This window comes from Fusarium flagelliforme (genome assembly GCF_020744385.1).
Source record: "Fusarium flagelliforme strain FIESC 12 MPI-CAGE-AA-0113 chromosome Unknown B0J16scaffold_1, whole genome shotgun sequence".
Lineage (NCBI taxonomy): Eukaryota > Fungi > Ascomycota > Sordariomycetes > Hypocreales > Nectriaceae > Fusarium > Fusarium flagelliforme.
In genome coordinates this window covers 6,051,301-6,067,317 of record NW_025763503.1, presented here as the reverse complement: position 1 = coordinate 6,067,317, position 16,017 = coordinate 6,051,301, and the positions used below count along the sequence as shown (strand labels likewise).

General features: G+C 47.9%; 5 protein-coding genes across 5 annotated transcripts; 2 read left to right on the top strand and 3 right to left on the bottom strand.

Annotated features, from left to right (window-relative positions):
• Nucleotides 1-14: 14 nt before the first annotated feature.
• On the bottom strand, nt 15-1,315 carry B0J16DRAFT_378687 (carbon-nitrogen hydrolase; the record flags this gene model as incomplete). The annotated part of the gene is made up of 2 exons (XM_046130935.1): nt 15-773; nt 827-1,315. The coding sequence occupies 2 exons, from the start codon at nt 1,313-1,315 to the stop codon at nt 15-17; spliced, it is 1,248 nt and encodes a 415-aa protein (XP_045989889.1).
• A 263-nt stretch (nt 1,316-1,578) lies between these two features.
• On the bottom strand, nt 1,579-4,552 carry B0J16DRAFT_36861 (Mre11 DNA-binding presumed domain-containing protein). Its single transcript, XM_046130232.1, has 4 exons — nt 4,143-4,552; nt 3,965-4,092; nt 2,824-3,916; nt 1,579-2,776 (listed from the first exon to the last, which is right to left on the bottom strand). The coding sequence occupies exons 1-4, from the start codon at nt 4,156-4,158 to the stop codon at nt 1,842-1,844; spliced, it is 2,172 nt and encodes a 723-aa protein (XP_045989888.1). The 5' UTR covers nt 4,159-4,552; the 3' UTR covers nt 1,579-1,841.
• An 820-nt stretch (nt 4,553-5,372) lies between these two features.
• On the top strand, nt 5,373-7,299 carry B0J16DRAFT_36838 (uncharacterized protein). Its single transcript, XM_046130215.1, has one exon. The coding sequence runs from the start codon at nt 5,605-5,607 to the stop codon at nt 7,237-7,239; it is 1,635 nt and encodes a 544-aa protein (XP_045989887.1). The 5' UTR covers nt 5,373-5,604; the 3' UTR covers nt 7,240-7,299.
• A 4,069-nt stretch (nt 7,300-11,368) lies between these two features.
• On the top strand, nt 11,369-13,554 carry B0J16DRAFT_36818 (amino acid permease/ SLC12A domain-containing protein). Its single transcript, XM_046130194.1, has 3 exons — nt 11,369-12,078; nt 12,127-12,420; nt 12,472-13,554. The coding sequence occupies exons 1-3, from the start codon at nt 11,690-11,692 to the stop codon at nt 13,508-13,510; spliced, it is 1,722 nt and encodes a 573-aa protein (XP_045989886.1). The 5' UTR covers nt 11,369-11,689; the 3' UTR covers nt 13,511-13,554.
• Nucleotides 13,555-13,689: 135 nt separating this feature from the next.
• On the bottom strand, nt 13,690-14,913 carry B0J16DRAFT_36815 (uncharacterized protein). Its single transcript, XM_046130191.1, has 9 exons — nt 14,733-14,913; nt 14,652-14,681; nt 14,572-14,601; nt 14,409-14,522; nt 14,327-14,359; nt 14,157-14,276; nt 14,075-14,104; nt 13,995-14,024; nt 13,690-13,943 (listed from the first exon to the last, which is right to left on the bottom strand). Exons 1-9 carry the CDS (start codon nt 14,836-14,838, stop codon nt 13,867-13,869), a joined length of 570 nt encoding a protein of 189 aa, XP_045989885.1. The 5' UTR covers nt 14,839-14,913; the 3' UTR covers nt 13,690-13,866.
• Nucleotides 14,914-16,017: the final 1,104 nt, after the last annotated feature.

Below are 16,017 nucleotides of genomic sequence, written 5' to 3'. Positions count from 1 at the left end.
CACTATTTGTTAACTTAATAAGGCAGAGGATCCAAGTTCAACCCTTCAACACTAAACTTGAACGAATCATTTCGCGAGTAACTCCCCGCTGTGTCAAGATCCAATCTTCCTCTGATACAATCGCGGAAATCCACATCAGCGTAGATCAAACCGTCAGGGTCTCCCCACTGCGGTCCGGCAATGACATCTCCGAAAGGTGATACGATTGATGAACCACCAGGCGAGACATAGTCAGCCCTGTTAAATTCAGTCTTGTTGTTTTCCTTCAGAGAGGCAAGTTGTGGTCGTTTAGGAGGTGCTTCACCATCGTCTTCGCACCCAAGAACAATCTCATTTCCATCCTCGTCAAACACAGACTTTCTGCGACGACGTGACTGAGAAGGTGATTTCGGAAGGGCAATCTCGAACCCTTCCTCCGTGAAACATGATCCTCGTCGTTCTCGAGAAGCAGGAACATTTACGTTTCCATTGCCATTTGTCTCAGTTGTCTCGGCAGGCGTGCCTTTAGGAATGCACATGTTACTGCTAACAACGAAGCATCGTCCCTCTACACCAACAGAGCGCATAAGACTCAACCATGCATCGCGGGAATCAGCTGTAGGCGCGAGATACAAGTTGATGTTCTGCGAGTAGAGACTCTGTCGTAGAAGAGGCATGTAGCTTTCCCAGCAGATGGCAGCGGCGAGGTTGATGCGGATGCCGCGAATGGTGGTCGTTACGGCGCGGAGGGTGCTCGGTGAGCCCTGGGACCAGATGAGGCGCTCAGTACCGGTCTAGAAAAGCATTAGTCAAGAGCGTCAAGTAAGGGTAAGAAGAGAGGATGTACGGGGAGGACTTTGCGACGCTTTCCAAGCATACCCTCTTTAGGACAAACATAAACCACAGAGCAATACAGACTCCCACCGGCCTTCTCAATACATCCGACAACAACAAAAACACCCGTATCTCTCGCAATACGCTCCAACTCCTCCCTCGACCCATCCCCACGAACCTCATCCTCCTCACCAAGCTGCTTCTTCACCCACTTAACACCCGCGCCACCACCAGCTGGTCCAACAGTATCGCCAAGGTCAATGGCATTGTCGAAGTAGCGAGCGAACTCTTCGCGACCTGCGGCGCTGCGGTCGCCGATTGCGCAGCCGAAGGAGCTGCCGCGGGGGTAGCCGCCGATGAAGGCTTCGGGGAGGAGGAGGATGTCGATCTTTGAGGAAGCGGCGCGTTGGGCGATGGTGTCGATAAGAGCTATTGTTGCGGATGTGGAGGAGGGAGTGCCGGGAGAGGCAGTTCCCAGACGGATGTGACCAGCTGTGGCCATTGTATGCGACTTGTGCTTAGAGGAGAATGATGATAGTATGAATACAAGCTGGGCCAGAGCACTTATATACAGAATCAGGCGAGAACTAAGACAAGATGAGTCGAGTTATGTTATGCTATGTTGCGAGATAGCAACGAGCGGGGCAGTCAATTCAACCAATCGAGCCATTACTACAGTCGATCACTACCATTAACCTTATGCTTTACCCAGCGGATGTCTCGGCGCCTCTTTTCCATCTTATTTGTAAGTCAAATGCTCACTTGAGCTGAATGTGATGTGAGCAAGCCGAGGAGCTAGACTAACACGGAAATCCTACCCCGCAATCTGCGGCCCGCAGCTTGACTCTATAGCTTCAACTTCGGCTCCGACTCCGAAAGCAGAGGCGATGTCGGACTGTGAGAGTCAGATCAAGAAGATATGTATAGTGATTTGTCATTAAAGTGCCTGCGTGCTCAATTCATCGTGAAATATTTGTACTTTTTCATCTCCTTACACTCTCATGGGTATCCATTTTGTACACAGTAATCTATCTCCTGCGAGTACGGGGTGCTGGAGCCGGCGCTGGCTCAAATGCATCATCATCTGAAATCTCATCGTCGCTAATCTCAACCGCTTTGCTCTGTGTACCGCTCTTCTGAGATTGTGAAAAGTTCAACTTGGTCTGTCGTGTGCTCTTAGCTGCTGGTTTGGCAGCCGGAGTCTTTGCAGGAGCTTTGGCAGTGCTCTTCGTTGCAGCAGCTCGTCGCGTCTTTGGTGGTGGGGGAGCTGGCTCATCTTCTGATTCCATTACCACATCCTCCTCTTCTTCCTCTTCCTCACTACTCACAAATGCCTTGCGGCCTCGACCTTTTGCGGGTGCCTTTTTGGCTGGTGCTGCTTTTGTAGTGCGCGTTGCTCGTTTGGCTGCTGGCTTTTTGGCGGGTGGCTCGTCTTCATCCATCAAGTCTGCGTCTTGTTGTGCTGCCTTACCCTTTCCTCGTGCTGTCTTCTTAGCAGGGGCGGGTGCAGGTGCGGGCGTGTTTCCAGACTGTTGTTCATCCTCATATGCCCAGGCATCCGCCTCCTCTTCCCAAGCGCCATCGAAATCGCTGTCCCAGGTTGGAGGCTTGGGTTTAAGAACTCTCTTTCTCTCTGTTGGAGCAGTGTTTACGCCACTAGCCTGTTGCTGCTCAATTCTTGTGCGATAAATGTCCATGGCGCTGTTGAGATCCTCATCGTCTGACTCGAGACCCAACATGGATCGTACCTGGCCTGTTAGATGTTCTGACACGAATAGTTCCATCGCGTGCTTGTCATCCTTTGTCACGAACTGGGTTACGGCATCACCAAAAGGTCCTTGGGGCAGGACCTTGAGCGACTGTGCCGACAAAAAGTCTTGAACCAAATTCTCAACCTTGACCATGTCATCAGCACCTTCAAGCGCCTCAAGAGCTTCCGTTGGGTTGGCAGCATTTGTCTTGCCTGTAATGCATTAGTCAAGCTTGTAACTAACCACTGGGATAACTTACGCTGTGATGTCTTTTTGCGGTAAAAGTAGACCACGTCATTGGTGTTGGCCACTTTGCCGACGAATCGATTTGAAAATCTCTGAGGGTTCTCGATCTCGAACTGACCACCATCTTGTGCTGTGTACTCCACCTTGAGACGGATAAGTGGAAGGGGTCGTTCCTCCAGAGCTTCTTCGTCTGTCTGAATCGCCTCCCAGTCTGCATTGGCCTCTTCAATCATCTCCTCGACCACTTCCATCAATCTGCGGGTCACTTCTTGACGGTTATCCTTCTTTTTATCAAGACCCTTGAAGCGTTTATCTTGAGCAAGCATGACTTCCCGCGTGACAAACGGGCGCACGCTCTTGAGCGGAAGCTTGTCAACCTTGAAGTCCTTGCCTGTCACACTTACAATAGCGACATGCTTCTGGACAGCCTCGCCAGGCACCAATGAAGTTGCAACCGAGGAGCCAGGCTGCATAACATGGAAGCCTGTTTCGGGGTTCTGTGTAGGATCGATCAAACACTCGTGTTCGTGACCCCAAACCACCAGATCCAACCAATCTGGCAAGACATTCTCAGGGAGATAGGATGTGGCTGTATGTGCGTGGTGATTTTGGTGAACAGCCAATAGGTTAAACCAGTCACCCATCTGAGCACCTGGTCGGAACCACTTGACTTTATGATCTCGAAAGGTTCGAAACATTCGCTCGTCTCGAACGTTGCTTATTCCAAACAGTGCCAACTTTGTGAGACCCTTCTGCAGTAGAATTGGCTTGGCCTCGATATTGTCCGCCTCGGGCACTCGGCCATAGTAGTTAAGCAATCCACTTGCTTGTAACAAATCGAGTGAGCAAAAGTTGCCTTCACCGGACGGATCGTCATGGTTGCCGTGGATGGAAAAGACAGGGATCGAAACGTTGATATCGGGATCTTCGTAATTGACGTGTGGGAAAGCACCTTCGAACACAGATGCAGCATCGGAAAGAAACTCCAGCGGACAAGGCTTCATGCCCAAGCAATTTTGTCGGAGGGTTCGCATGACTTGGTAAAGGGACTTTCGGGAGGGTTTGTTGTCGTGGAAGAGATCACCGGCAAGAAGAACCATGTCGACCTAACAGGTTAGAAGCTGTAATTGTAACAGAGGACGATAGATTCGTACATCTTCTGTGCGGGCAAGATTCAAAACCTCGTCAAAAGTTCTCCAACTGTCATCCTTGCGGATGGGATCTCGCTCTTCGTAGCCGACATGATTGTCGGTCGCAACGAGGATGCGGATTGTGTCCGCCTCTACGGTCGTTAGTAAGACGTAGTTCAAAGACGTCGGATTATAATCTTACCGCTAAACTCAGGCATCTTTTTTTAGGTGTTGAGCGGCTGACAATTCGTGTGACCACCTTCAAGTGCAGTCCTCCTCAAACGTGCTTTACGCGGTAGGGATTGTCTTGGGTCCAGTGAGACGCGAGTGGTAGCCTGGAAGGTGACGCGACCCGGTGCGAGATCACGTGCACCTTCCTCCCATAATTGTTTCCAGGCTCCAGCCAGAATATGACGGCTCATCTTTTCTCAGCTGTCAGTGTGTCGATTATTCTGGAAACGAAGCAAAAAAGGCTCTAAAAAGCACGCCAGCGTTAAATGACAGCGGGATCGTGCAGCACGTTGAATAGGTAACTAATATTAGACCATCACCACCATCACGAGTCAGAACATCGTCGTTAAAGTCTAATAAATTGCTTTATCTTCTTATTGATCAAAAACATCAGCCCACGTTGAAAAGTCTAACAGGGTTCTCGGCCTCGCTCCGTAGCCGGCGTTCCTGAATTATTACTGGATATGGAGAAGCGAAGACTCGATACGCGAACGTTACAACCCATGACCCTGAACCTGTCAGCTCTTTACGCAGTTGGATGGTTTAATTACTCTGTTGGAAGCTTGGCTGATCAAGAATGAGGCCACTCCAATCGTGGGATTGTGGAGTTTCATCACTTTCTGGTCCACTTGCAGCAACCTGATACTTCGCTTTCTTGACCATCTATCGTTAGAGCTGATATTCCACGAGCATGGTAATGTTTGCTTTTTCTCTAATGAACATCTACAGCAACTAGAGCTTTACACAAACTCTTGTTTGTTTTGTTTCCTCTATCATGATCTACAGCATTCCTCTTGAGCCCTATATTATCATGGAGTATCAACATCAGACGGTTATATCTTATCGCTTACACCAAGCCATTCTCAGCCTTCCCGTACGCCCGAAGCTACCACCTTCTTGGATAAACGCACATATTCCCAAAAAGGAATCCATGTATAACGACAACATCTGGCATGACCCTAGTCCTTGATCCTTGATAATGCACCTGAAGGTTGTTTCCCACGAGGGTAAAGGTGATGAAGAAGACCAACCATGATACACCGATTGGCTTGACACAAAGGAACTTTAGCCTCGATCCTACCGAGAATCTCTCTGCACCTATTACGTTCAAGTAAACCTCCCCGTTCCTTCAGCGCTCTAGGGGGTCCTGTTTGCGAGGCGCTATCGTAAGATGGGAAGTCGATGATCCCGCGATCCACTCCCTCTTCTACATTGTGTTCACCGGTCTCCTATTATTGTTTTGGCCACTCGAGCTTAAAGAGTCTCTCATCTATAATTACCCCTCATACCCGTGTTTCTTCAGCACTGTCCAAGTTTCGCCATCTAAATACTCATCCTGCCGGTCCCATGACTTCAAGCATAACTTCATCTTACACCAGCATCTACAACCCACGTCCCTGACATACTCATAATCTCACCATAATCACCCCATAATGCATCTTGTCGCAAGGATGGACCGGGATGTTCTCCATGGAGGATCGTTCTGGTCTTCCCAACCAATCTTCCAAGCCGAAATTCCCTTCTTCTGGCGGAAACAAAGACGTATCTCCCTTGAGGATCTGCCAGTGGAGATCTTCACTGCAATCTGCCGCAATCTATGTGTACATTGTCAGCATGCACACGTTGTCGATCTCCCGCCCGACGAGATTGACCACGCCATCGAGGCCCAGCAGGCATTATCGCGGCTGAGCCGTACATGTCGAAGGTTTCGCAACACTGCGCAACCTATCTTGTATCACTGTTATCATTCAGGGAGACAGTCTGACCCTTCGAGTAGTCCTGAGTGGTGGGGTGATACAGATGCTAGGCGACGGGAGGTCGAGACTCTGGAGACGTTTCTTCGGACATTACTTGAGCGACCTGACCTGGCCAAGCATGTTCGTGCGTTGGCATTCTTTGCTTTAAGGGAAGTCACCGCCCGCCAGATCTCCCAAGATACGCAGGATCTATTTCGACAAGCCGGCGAGCGCGCTGGATTCCGCGCTCTCTCTTCATACGAGCAAGTTGACTCAAAGTGGCTGCAAGAAGCCTCTATAATGGCCGCGCCATTTGTGGAGCAACTTCTCATCTATAGATCGTCTTCAGAGGGGCTACAGTACATAAGAGACTCACCGTTCTATCTACCAAACCTCAAATATCTGGTATTACCCGGCCAAGGGAAGAATCCGGATGAGTGCTGCCACATACAACAAATGCAGGATGTCTTGGCCAAAGCACAAAACCTCGAGATACTAGCAGCTAGCGATGCCGACTGCGGAACAGACATCCCTCTTCGGGAGCGCTTCAGAGCAGAACCCTGGGACACTGCCCTCTCAAGCCTTCGTAGACTCTCACTTCATGGTCTAGACCCAGACAATCTGGCTAAGATACTTCGACGCAGCCCAGTACTCGAGGACCTGGAGTATTTCTGTGATATGGACAAGTATACGGTACTTCAGCATAATCACCTCGCTCCCATCAGAAAGTCATTACGACGGCTATGCTATACCATCACGACATGGGAACATACATCCGGCGGTGCACAGGATATCATCGAACAAGTATCCATGTTCCTCCGCTGGGACTCATCATTACGAGGTGATGCCAGCTTTGTCGACTTCCCGCGTCTAGAGATCCTAGAGATCGAGCAGCTTCTACTCTACGGACCTGTGTTCGACGATGAAGAAGAGAGACAACGACGCTTCGAATCAATGAAAGACATCGGCCCTGAAATATTTATGGCGAGTCTTCCCTCATCATTACGCATCCTCCATATAGGAATGGTACTTGCATGGCCAGAAATCCATCGCGATTTGTTGGGTATGGCAGAGAAGATATACCGATTCCCGAGCTTGAGTGTTGTTGCCGTGGACCCTTATGAAGCACCACCAAAAGAGCAGATTAAGGAACTTGAGGAAAAATTTGGATCGAAGGGAGTCACTTTTAGGATCGGGCAAACGACGCAGGTGCCGTTTGGAAGGGGTATGTTGGGTGTTAGGCCGGGTCATCCAGGAAGATCAAGTGAGAGGGACCTCAAGTTTCCGTTGAATCATAGGAATCATTCATACTTGGACTTTCTAGATTTTTAAACTTTTACTATGGAAGATATATAGCGAATCGATACCAAATATGCAAACAATCGGTTGTTAAATATTGTGTAATTTCCTGAATCCGCATACAGCGCCTTCAGCCAGCCCTTTCCATAGTAGTGTCTTTGTGTCCTTGTTGTTATTATTCTTATCTTCCTTTTGAAATAATGATGCAATGTCTATGAGACGTAACACTCGATGATGGGGCGCATAACATGGTAGTTGGTCAATACGTATGTCTCCCAGTGATAACAGCCCAGAGTACCGGAGAGTGCGCTATTCTTAGGCCCAGAAAGTTTGATGTACCTTGCCGTTCTGATCGTGAGGAAGGAGCATCCAACTCGAGCGCGCATTGTACCTTTCACACGCCAGACTCCCTGACACCAAATATGACTCCGCTGGTAGTCAGACTCTCATGTCATACCTACAGGGTCCATATCCTTATGGAACTTCTGTATTTGTCTCTAAAATGGAGATATATATATGAGTATAAGTTAAGCATATGTATAAACGTGTGTGTGATCGTGAGTAAGTGTGAGTGTCGCCCTTATGGTACTTCAAGAATACCATGATCGTCGGCTTCTTGCAGCAGGATATGATGAGGTCGATGTCTGGTACAGGATATATAACCGACTAGGACGGAGGAGCGTTTGGCGTTGCGGGGGGAAGGGGTCAAGATCTTTCCGTGGTTGCAGTGGAAAGACTACAGACGTAAAATATATACATATCCCGAAGGGAGTCATGTAGGAATAACGTAGCCTGACAGATGTTAGATATGAAGGATAAAGATGATAGGTCCTAACACCCCGTTGGGTTTTGGGAGTGGCATTGCAACATAATAGTAAAGATGGTAACCATACTTACAAGTCGATGGTGAGACGGGCTCTGTATATGTGCCACAGCATGGATGCGACATCTGACGGGCCCATATGTCATGGGCAAAACGAGTCTTTTCTCAATCATGTCGATACGATGGCTCATCAGCGCTGTCCCAGGTAGACTCAGCGATGTTTTTCACCGCCTCGTGCGATGCCTCATGATCTATCGGGAAGACCTTGAAGATGGCCCTGACGGTAGAATATATAGGGAAGGAATTTTCTGGCCAACGCTTGTATTCTCAGCTAATAGTTCGAGATTTGATGATCGGCCATTCCGCTCATCGAGAACTTCGTTTCCGTCTGCAGTACTGCCTTCTGGGCGTACTGAGACCGTGATATAGCCAATATTGTGGCCCTAAAGAAGTGATAACATAGCATATAACCCTATCCATGTGTTATCAATCTGCGTGCCAGACATCAGTCTCTCCTTAAGCTTGCGGATAGCAGCGTAGGTCCGACTGGTGTAGTTCTTGATGTGGTGGACCTCGACCAAAACCAGCACAGGGCCCAAGTTAACAAGTAAAGAGATGAAAGAACAAAACAAAACCAAATCAGTAAAAGTCTTATTATGTAGATGATAAGATTCTCCTCAAAGACTTGGTTAATTATTTACTTACTTGAATCCTTGGAATGTTATCCACCAGTAAGGCTAGTCATCGTTGCTCGCGGACATAATGCTCTATCAAGCTTGGAGTGATTCACCAGAGGCTCGGTTGATAAGACAGATGTCAGCTCCATGAATTGTGGTGAGAGCGCCGGGGCTTTGGATGGAGCACTAGTCAGGTCATAATATATGTATATATATATGCGTGAGAGAAGGCGATAAATGTAATCGATGGAGAAGAGTGAAATTTCGAGTGCACATGCCCACTTCTTATAGATAAATCGAGGGTCTCGTGACCTGCTTTGGGCAACGACGACAATGACTCTGTTTGTTGTTGATGGTCCCAAACCATCGCAACTGAGGGGATACAAGAGCGGGATGTGCTTTGATGAATGGGCAAGCTTCACTCCGTTAGTCAACCAAATTACAATAGAAGCAGAAAGCCGAAGTATTACTTGCGAGGAGGTATGTGGTACAAGCATAGCCAGAGCAAGTTGACTTGCTTTTGTAGCCGGATGGATGCATGTAGTCTCACGTAACGAATTGTAAGCGAATGTTTTTCTCGGTTAGAAGAAGCAATCAAGGGAATACGGCAGTGGTTACAACTGACATGAAGGATTGTCAGTGCGAGCAAGCGCAAGCAAACTAATCCGCCAAGACAATGGGAATACATCACGATCTAAGTAAGTATCTTACACCTATTTTTACCCAGTGCTATCCAGTTGTCAGAAGATGATTAACGCTGCTTTGCTTATTATAGGCCCTAATACAGGTCTGCGTGGTTTTGACTATCAAGGTATGAAATTGATTCATACATCCCCCCAATCCAATTTCTTCAAACAGCAGATGATCTTTCAACGTCGATATATCTTACCAACATCAAGCTAGCAGTTGCAGTCTCCAGTCCAAAACATCACATCATAAGACTGCAATCATGCCGGAAGCTTGCCAAACAGATGGTCTCTGAAGCAAACGAAGTCGAACGAAATGATTGCCTGCGTACTTGAGATGTTTCCAAACCGAGCTGGAGGGTCTAGAAGAGATTGTTACTATCAATCCGCTCCCTTTCAGCCCCCGATTGGTTCGCAATTTCTCAGTAAGAATATTCTCACGGATTCACTTCGTAGCGAACCTTCACAAACAGGCGGTCTACAAAAGATGGAAGTAAGGTTGATCAAGGACTTGAACTAACATTGATCGTGACTTACAAAACTTGGCGTTGGCTTATTAGACTGCCTTGACCAGCCCACGAGATACCCGATAAGAAGCAAACAAGGATAGCCATGAACAGGTGTGATTCCGAAGCCCGAAAAACCGTGTTCCAGATCGCCCGTGCAGTGCATCAAGGCATACCCCAAGGCACGTTTATTAGTTAGATTTGCGCATTTCATTTCACTAATTAGCCCCCCGAGGCTTTTAATGTCTTAATGTCGTCCGAGAATGGATTTTCATAACACAATAGATTGCTATTCAACAGAACTAACTAGTCATGCCAGTGCATTTCCTTGTCTTGTCTCTTTGCCCAAATGATCCGTGCCTTTTAACGCGATGCTTATTCTGATGCCAAGCAAGAAGTAAAGTCTAGACCCAACTGCGGGGAGAAGCCCAAAAAGGCAAGTGATCAAAGCTGACGCACAGCAATTCTGGGGTTGGGGAATTTACCTTAGCTAACAATAAAGTAACAGATTGGATTTAAGCATGTTTAGAGTTAGAGTTATTGGGGAACGGTATACCGTTAGTTTGGGGTTGATCGTTGAAAAGTCAAGGCAACTAACAAAGCCACCTACTAAAGACCTGCGGTGCGGAGAAGAGAAGTGAGAGAATAATGAGATAAAGATCATGTGAGTGAAAGTCAGAGGTGGGTGCCCACCAAAGGTTCTTTGCAGTCAAGGATTACAATCCCTGAAAGTCAAAATGATTTGCTGGGGGTTTCCCCGCAGAGAGATAAACACTTCCAGGGATGATAATGATATCTCAGAGTTCATGTCACACACGACACGAAGAGATATAGCCACCTTCCTGAAAAGGAGTGGTCGGTTTTCCCCGATAGCGGTGGATACTGTAATGTACGATACCTGCAATGAGAAATAAGCATCTAGAATACGTAACCCCAAATCATTACATTGGAGGAGTTCTTCGGGCTATAGTCTAGTCTATGGGCCGGGGTACCTAATCCGCCGGGGAAAGCTTATCTCTTCGTCTTTCTAGAAAGTAGCCTAATTTTTTTTATTCTCTCATTCAACCTCGGCGTTATAGTATAGCCTGGATGATCTTTTCTTATTGGGGGTTGGACTGGTGTCACCATAGAGATGAGACAAGAAGAAAGCCTGGAAATCTGCCCTGTGCCCGATAGATATGAGAAGAGAAATACAATTATCTTGTCAAGTCTGTAATTCTTTGTAGATGGATGCAGTGTCAGTCAATGATGGCGATGCATCCAAGCGGCGAGGCAAAATAGAGACTGTTCTCGCCACATGCAGGCATAGATAGCTGACTGACTGTTGGTGGTGAGCATCAAGCACAGTTGGTACCAACCCTTTTACGTGATTGATCTTCGTCTGGACGCCCGCCCCGTGTAGGGTTCCATCAGAGCAGAACATGACTTCCAATTTGAGCTTGGTCTTGTTTGTATCTTTTGTCTGATGCTGTAATTTTTGTCTTGGCATTTTGACACTCTGATAAGTCCCCGATTAGAGGGAGAGATCACTAAATGTCTGTTGGTATTTAACTACCATCACATCCCCCCTCCTTCTTTCTCCCCTTCTCTACTCTGTGTCTTGTGTTGTTTGTGCAACGTTGATTCAGTGCGGGTCGAATATCGACATCTCCTCTGTCCGTGCCTGCCCAGACCCGTCAATCTCGCCAAGGTTCTTGGCTTCTGGCTTCCCCAAAAGCTTGGTATCTACAGTAATCACTTGGCATCTTGGCTCTACCCACAAATATCTCCATCTTGTAAGTCACAAACAAGATGTCAGGCAAAGACGTCGAAAAGACGGACTTGGGCTACGATGTCGCCGCTCCTCCGAGCAAAGATGTAGCCCTCGGCGAAGATCGTCACATCCGCGGTATCGAGACCAGCGCGGAAACATCCCTGCACCGCGGTCTCAAAGCCCGACACATCACTATGATTGCCATCGGTGGTGCTATCGGAACTGGTCTCATCGTCGGTACGGGTAAAGCTCTTGCGCAAGCTGGACCTGGCTCTGTATTCATCTGTTATACGCTTGTTGGTTTTGTGGTGTTTCTTGTCATGGCCGCTCTGGGTGAGATGGCCGCTTGGTTGCCCATGTCCGCTGGTTTCACTGGTTATGCTTCGAGATTCTGCGATCCTTCGCTTGGTTTTGCGCTTGGTTGGACGTAAGTACCCAAAACCTGCTGATTAGGAAGAGAAGCTGACAATTACAGATATTGGTTCAAATACATTATTGTTACGCCGAACCAGCTCACTGCTGCTGCGCTGGTCATCCAATACTGGGTCGATCGAGATACCGTCAATCCTGGTGTCTTTATCGCCATCTTCCTAGTCGTCATCTGCGTTATCAACTACTTCGGTATTCGATTTTTCGGTGAACTCGAATTTTGGCTTTCTTCATTCAAAGTCATCACCATCATCGGCATAATTCTGTTCTCCCTGTGTCTCGCTCTTGGCGGTGGTCCCGACCATGACCGAAAGGGTTTCCGATACTGGAGCAACCCTGGGTACGCCTGCCAATCCTCTCTACATGGTGATTCTTTACTGACAAAAAGCAGTGCTTTCAAGCCTTATATCATGACTGGCGACGCTGGACGATTCCTCGGCTTCTGGTCCTGCATGGTCAACGCTACTTTCGCCTACCTCGGAACAGAACTCGTCGGTGTAACAGTCGCTGAGGCCCAGAACCCTCGCAAGACCATCCCCCGCGCTATCAAGTTGACCTTTTACCGAATCCTCTTCTTCTACTGTCTTTCCGTCCTCCTAGTCGGCATGATCGTTCCCTACGACTCTGAGAAGCTCGCCTTTGCCAACAAGGCCAAGACCGGTGCTTCTGCTTCTCCCTTTGTCGTGGCTGCCGATGTCGCTGGTGTTGAGATCCTTCCTCACATCATCAACGCTTGTATCTGCATCTTCGTTTTCTCGGCTTCCAACTCGGATTTGTACATCGCCAGTCGTACACTCTACGGTCTTGCTTCCGATGGCTCAGCCCCTGCTATCTTCAAGAAGACCGACAAGCACGGTGTTCCCATCTACGCCCTTGCCATGTCTGCTTCGTTCTGTCTTCTCGCCTTCATGAACGTCGCGGATGACTCGACAAAGGTCTTTGGCTACTTCGTCAACCTCACCACCATCTTCGGTCTCATGTCTTGGATTTCCATCCTTACAACACATATCTGGTGGTGCCGCGCCAAGAAGGCCCAAGGCATGTCCAACGAAATGTTCCCCTACGTCGCCCCTTTCGGCATGTGGGGATCCGTCGGTGCTCTGGCCATGTGCATTCTCATTGCCCTCACCAAGAACTACGACGTCTTCGTCCGCGACACGGAAACCGGCAAGATCTTTGGCGGCGAGAAGTACAAGACCTTCATCACCGGTTACTTGGGTATTCCTGTATTCCTGATCCTAATCTTTGGCCACAAGATGTGGACCAAGTCTCGTGGTATCAAGCCTCATGAGGCTGACTTTTACACCGGCAAGGATGTCATTGATCGTGAGGAGGAGGAGTTCCTTGCTGCTCAGGCTGCTAAGCGCGAGGCTGAGGGCCCCAACCGTGGTGGATGGTTCTACAAGACCTTTGTTTCTTGGCTGTTTTAAGCGTCTAGATATACATGGTGTTTTGTTTGGAGGCATAAAGCTGCCCGTTCGAGGGCTATGACTGTATGTAGTCAAGATTATCACGAATCTAGCACATTCTTATCAACCCTAAAACTGTTATGGTTAAAGCAAAATGTGAGCTTGAAAGTATGGTGGAGCAGAAATCTAGTAACATTATTAAGGAGAGTCTAAGAATGTATCTAAACTCGCAACCCCGAAGCATCATATAACAAAAGCACTCCATTATCTCAATCTTGTGTAAACATCGAACATATCTCTCGTTGAGAATCGTAAGTAGTTCATAAGAACATTCTTGTGCATACCAAACCACGATACCCTTCCCCATCAAAACCAGATTAGAAGAGAGACTTGAGCCACTCAGCAGTTCTCTTGTAAGTTCCGTAGCTCGAGTACTTCTTGTAGTTGTAGCTTCCTGAGTGACTATTAATAAAGGGCAGATGAGTAGCAGAGGGGTGTCACGAACCGTAGTTTTTGTACGTCTTGGGGTAGGATCCTTGAGTCTGGTTAGTAGTGAAGTTTGGAGTGGGGACTCATGCGACAAACCGTAGTTGGAGTAGGTCTTGGGGTAGTTTTCTGTGAAAACAATCAGAACTAGAGTTCTCATGGCGAGATTGGGGATACGTACTGTAGGTTCCGTAGCCGGGAACAGGCTCGGGTGCGGCCTCAGGTGCAGCCTCTCGCTTCTCAACATCCTCGTCGCGCTTGTAGTGTCCGTAGCCGGCATACTTGCTGTAGGAGTATTTTCCTGGAAAAGGGTCAGTATTGAGCATCTTGCAAGGTTCAAGGGCTACGAACCATAGTTGCCGTACTTCTTGGAAGGGTATTTTCCTAGAAAATATTTAGTATGGGGAACTCGGTAGTAGTGAACATTACGCACCGTAGCCACTGTACCTAGCAGGCTCAGGCTCAGGCTTGGCCTCGCGCTTCTCTACTCCTTCATCACGCTTGTTGTATTTTCCATAGCTGGAGTACTTTTTGTAGTTGTAGCTACCTGTATGCAAGTTAGCATTTTTATTCTTAGGGTAGATGGCATTGCATACCATAGTTGCTGTACTTCGTGGGGTATTTCCCTGTTATGCAAGTTAACATCTTTAGTCTTAGGGTAGATGACATTGCATACCATAGTTGCTGTACTTCGTAGGGTATTTCCCTGTCAGAGTATCAGTAAAGTATTCAAAATTATTTTCGAGTTACCACTTACCATATCCCGAGTATGAAGCTGGCTCTGGGGCAGGTTCAGGAGCAGCGACTGGGACAGCGATAACACCCGCAGCAAGAGCGACAAGAGAAACAACGGAGAACTTCATGTTGATGTTTCGAAGAGACTAAAGTCTATGAATCGTGTATGAGAGTGCTGAGCTGCGAGATTGAAGGATGGTGAGAGAAGGTTGGTAAAGAGCAACTTCAGCTTTGGATGGGAACTCCAGCTTTATGGATGACGATCGACGCTGAGCTACTGCACAAGCACATCCTCATGATCATCTTGATGAACCTTCCTTCTCTTACACAAGCCATCCATCTTGAAGCCTCTTCCGCATGGGATACCCAACCTCTCGAAGCTGAAGCTTGCCCCCAATAGCTTAGACGACAGCCTCGGCTCAAGCGGCATAGCCATGAATATCTTCAAAGTTGGCTTACCGCTAATACTTGTGAAGCCTAAGGCGGAGGTTATCACGCTCATCGTTAAGCCAAGTCAGTCTTGAGACGGCTGAAGATACGAGCAAGCGGAGGGGATCACCATCCGGAGAAGGCTGTCCATTGGAGGCTGACAAGCCAAAATGTTACTTTTATGCAGTTTGCTAAGAAACCTTCCTCATCACAGCTTCATCTTCGCCTAACTAGCTCCGGATATGAGAAATACCGTCTAGGCGATCGTGTAAGCCTGCTCTAGAACGGCCTTGTCAAGGTTGAAGGCCAGCGGATTGCCTCTTCGGGACCAGCCACCATCTTGTTAGTCGGCGACAATCATGCGCGGCTAATGCACGTTGGGGAAACTGGGCTTTTCTTATGGCATCTTCATAGACGTAAATAGCACAATAAACTTTCATCTGTCTGTGTCAGACGTGCATAAGATCGATAGTCTGACTATATTCCGATAGCGATGATGTATTCGACGACATGAGAATAAGACTGTAAGTAGATCCCATACTACGGATATACGGCTCTTCTCGTATAGAATTGCAAACTATTTAGATAGATGAGGTCATTATCAATTGCTGATGTGGGGGATCTGATCTAGGATCGGTTAACTAACCCAGAACCACATGTCAGCCCCAGCATTCCATTCCCACGTCTAGCTCTCCAGCCAAGAACACCACAAATCTTGTTCACCAAACTCACTATAAGAAATCCACTGTGGCTTCCAGCTGAACAATTTTGTTGGTTCAATTCTACGCCTGCCTCAGTTACAAGAACCCAGCCGCCATTGCCCTGATAGTTAGACACAAAACTCTCATAACCACATGTCAGGTTGCTTTTCCTGCATT

Coding starts and splice junctions, on each gene's coding strand:
- B0J16DRAFT_36838 (XM_046130215.1), top strand. CDS start 5,605: ATGCATCTTGTCGCAAGGATGGACCGGGATGTTCTCCATGGAGGATCG.
- B0J16DRAFT_36815 (XM_046130191.1), bottom strand. CDS start 14,838: ATGAAGTTCTCCGTTGTTTCTCTTGTCGCTCTTGCTGCGGGTGTTATC. Junction 14,682..14,732: donor AGCTTCATACTCGGGATATG/GTAAGTGGTAAC, acceptor ATACTCTGACAG/GGAAATACCCTACGAAGTAC. Junction 14,523..14,571: donor CACGAAGTACAGCAACTATG/GTATGCAATGCC, acceptor ACTTGCATACAG/GTAGCTACAACTACAAAAAG.
- B0J16DRAFT_36818 (XM_046130194.1), top strand. CDS start 11,690: ATGTCAGGCAAAGACGTCGAAAAGACGGACTTGGGCTACGATGTCGCC. Junction 12,079..12,126: donor GGTTTTGCGCTTGGTTGGAC/GTAAGTACCCAA, acceptor TGACAATTACAG/ATATTGGTTCAAATACATTA. Junction 12,421..12,471: donor CGATACTGGAGCAACCCTGG/GTACGCCTGCCA, acceptor GACAAAAAGCAG/TGCTTTCAAGCCTTATATCA.
- B0J16DRAFT_36861 (XM_046130232.1), bottom strand. Junction 3,917..3,964: donor ATCTTGCCCGCACAGAAGAT/GTACGAATCTAT, acceptor CTAACCTGTTAG/GTCGACATGGTTCTTCTTGC. Junction 2,777..2,823: donor CCGCAAAAAGACATCACAGC/GTAAGTTATCCC, acceptor AATGCATTACAG/GCAAGACAAATGCTGCCAAC.